Genomic DNA, 2907 nt, shown 5'->3' with positions numbered 1-2907 from the left:
TTCACACCTTCAACTTTGCACTAAACTATTCTTGGACAAAATTCTCCTTCGAGTTCGAAAGCACGGGATAGACTCTGTGATATAATTTGTAGAGAACTGGGAGAAGTCACTCCCAAAAGCTGGCTATAATGGAAGAGGAACCTAAATATCTAACAACCTGACTCCTCAACAGAAAACATATAATCTAATTTCTAGCTAAAACCAAAATAATTCTTCACAAATCTCAAGATCAATTAGCTAACCAACAAAGCTTAAATCAATAAAAAAAACCATAGGCCCATTCTTAAACTCTATCCATGACATAAAATTGCAAACCAATAATTACTGCAACAAAGACCCTAATAACCTCTTCAAATCCCCTACATCACCCATTAAATGACCAAAATTTATGTTCTCTACAAATAAATGCGAAATTTAAGAAATCAAAGAGATATAGGGCAAATTTGGACCTGAGATCTAGAATCGCCCATGTCATCGAAACCGCTGCTCCTATGATGAAGGGGAGGAGAGCCTCCGCCGTAGTCGGTTCCCTTCGTATCTCTCTTCGTACTCCGCCATCGTTAATGACTGCTCCTCTTTCTATTGAAATTTCTCTCTCCGCTTCCTCTCTCACCGCGGAAACTAGCGCTAGGGTTTTTCTGCGTTTTCCGGTCTTTAGAAGGGGCGAGAGACCGCTGCTATATAGATAGCACGTTAGAAGCGGCGTGGAGGAATTTACGTGGGTCGAACGGGCCGCGGCCTGGTTAGCTTTTTTTTCGGCCCGTATCCGATAACTTGGTCAATATGAGATTTCCATCCGCCCAGTCCAATTTTCTGGGCTCATAATTTGGGAGCTTTGAAGCTCCAATAAAGGGTTTTATTTATATATACTAGTTTTTATGCACGTGCAATGCACGTGCACGTGTTTAAATATCAAAATAATTTTATTTTTTATTTATTTTATTATTATAAATAAGTTTGGTTCATTTTGAGTTTAAATCTGTAAAATTGGATTCTTAGATTTGCTATTATTTTTATTTAAACATTATAAAAAATCAATATAATGGATTTTTGTGCTAAACTGGGATCAATATACTTAATTGGGACACCTTAATTGATTCCCTGAGAAAAAAATATCAATTGACACAATAATATATTCAAGCAGAATAGTAAAAGAAAATAACTTAAGTTGATGCTACATGTCATATTCCAAACTCTACTAATCCCAAGCTATAATATGGAGTCAAACATGAATAACAATATCATTATTAACTATAGTTCTAGTAATAAAGAAATGACATTTCTTATTGCATTGAAAACAGAATTGCACAGTATTTTGAGACTTTATAAGCTAAAAAACAAACATAAAAAAAGAAGTACGACAAAATGATATATAAGAGATCTCAGCCTACATCAATTGATAGACTTAAAATAATAAAAAGACAAAAAGTAAAAATTAATTGTAACTATAATATAATTTTATATGATAAAAACAATCACATGAGCATATAAAACTACTAAAAGTTTTGCATGAAAATCCCTTATAAAAATTTGTAACTCTACTCAAAATATTAAGATATAATATAAAATGTTCAAAAAATATTATCCTTCATTCTTTTTGTTTTCATATTTTAATTGAGTTGATATCGATCTTTCTCCACCTTTATCTTTTTCTTAGGCAATTCTAGAGTCGCATCTTCATCATCTACATCGATTGTGATATAAGGTGGGAGTTGGATTTCTTGTGCTATTATATCTCCTTTGCCTCGTTCATCTTTTTGTCTTCTCATCTAACTTCACCAGGAATTTGAACGTCTTTTTTGATGTTCAACAAAAATTTTCAGAAATGTGGACTTTGATTATTTTTCTGTTTCAACGAGAACAAATGTTAATTTCATATATATATATATATATATAATTCTTTGTATTCCTAATTTAACTTAAATAAGATTAGGTATATATATATATATATATATATATAATTTTTTGATTTTCTAATTATTACTTAAATAAAGTTAGGAATTACCTCTTCTTTCTCTACAATGAATTCTTCTGTTGTGCATCCAATAAGAATTTCTGTTGTATAAAACAGTATTACCCTTGCATTGTTCATGTCATTTTTCACGAGAATCTTAACTACACACCTGTAGTTTTCATTGTTGATTTCTAGTTATATATTAATATTGCATTTTATGTTCATGTCATAAAAAAAGACATATTATTTAACCTTGATACTGAGTTATCAGCAATTCTACATCATTTATCATTCAGATACTCTTTATTAACACATTTATCTACCTTCTTATTGCATCCTTTGCAAGTATAGAACCATGACTCGAGTTTATTTAAAATAGTATTTATCTTTGCCTTAAATGTGCAATAGTGTGTCTATATAATGACAAATTTTAGTTAGGTTTAAATGTGTTAATAAGAATATGTTTCTAATATTATACATGTATTGAATTCTGTGATGTCTGCATAATATTACTAATTTGAAATTTTTTACATTTATAAAGAGTGTTGATGGAGATCCTTTTGTTATGATATATAGAGATTTTTTATATAGAGAGAGCGTTGATGGAGATTTTAAATTCTGTTAATGCTATTATAGGCTTATCATTGCTTTGGCTTCAAGAAATCCTTCATTTGTAGTCAAATTCCCGAATAAAGTTGTGTGCATAGTCATTCCACTGTACATGAGAAAGAAAGATTGCTAATCTTTTTTTTTCCTTATGATATTGAAAATAAGTATCATGAATATACATTTTATCCATTATCGTGATTTCCCTCCTATTGTCGGGTTTGTTACGTCTTGTAATATAGTTGATCATCGGCTTTATGTTAGTTGTTATTGCAAGAACATTTGCAAGTAATTTTATAAAAAGTTTATGACTCCATAAATTAATATCTCATTTTGTATTGAAGAAT

The 2907-nt window shown here is 30.3% G+C and overlaps 1 protein-coding gene across 1 annotated transcript in view; it reads right to left on the bottom strand.

Annotated features, from left to right (window-relative positions):
• The window catches only part of LOC109851334 (splicing factor U2af large subunit B-like), an 18279-nt gene extending 17758 nt beyond the window's left edge, over positions 1–521 (bottom strand). Inside the window, exon 1 of the mRNA XM_020421410.1 lies at positions 450–521. Coding sequence (XP_020276999.1) covers positions 450–470 — 21 coding nt within the window. The 5' untranslated portion in view covers positions 471–521. The remainder of the gene's footprint in view (positions 1–449) is intronic.

Source organism: Asparagus officinalis, chromosome 8, assembly GCF_001876935.1.
Source record: "Asparagus officinalis chromosome 8, Aspof.V1, whole genome shotgun sequence".
NCBI lineage: Eukaryota > Viridiplantae > Streptophyta > Magnoliopsida > Asparagales > Asparagaceae > Asparagus > Asparagus officinalis.
This window is presented reverse-complemented; position numbering and strand designations above follow the sequence as displayed.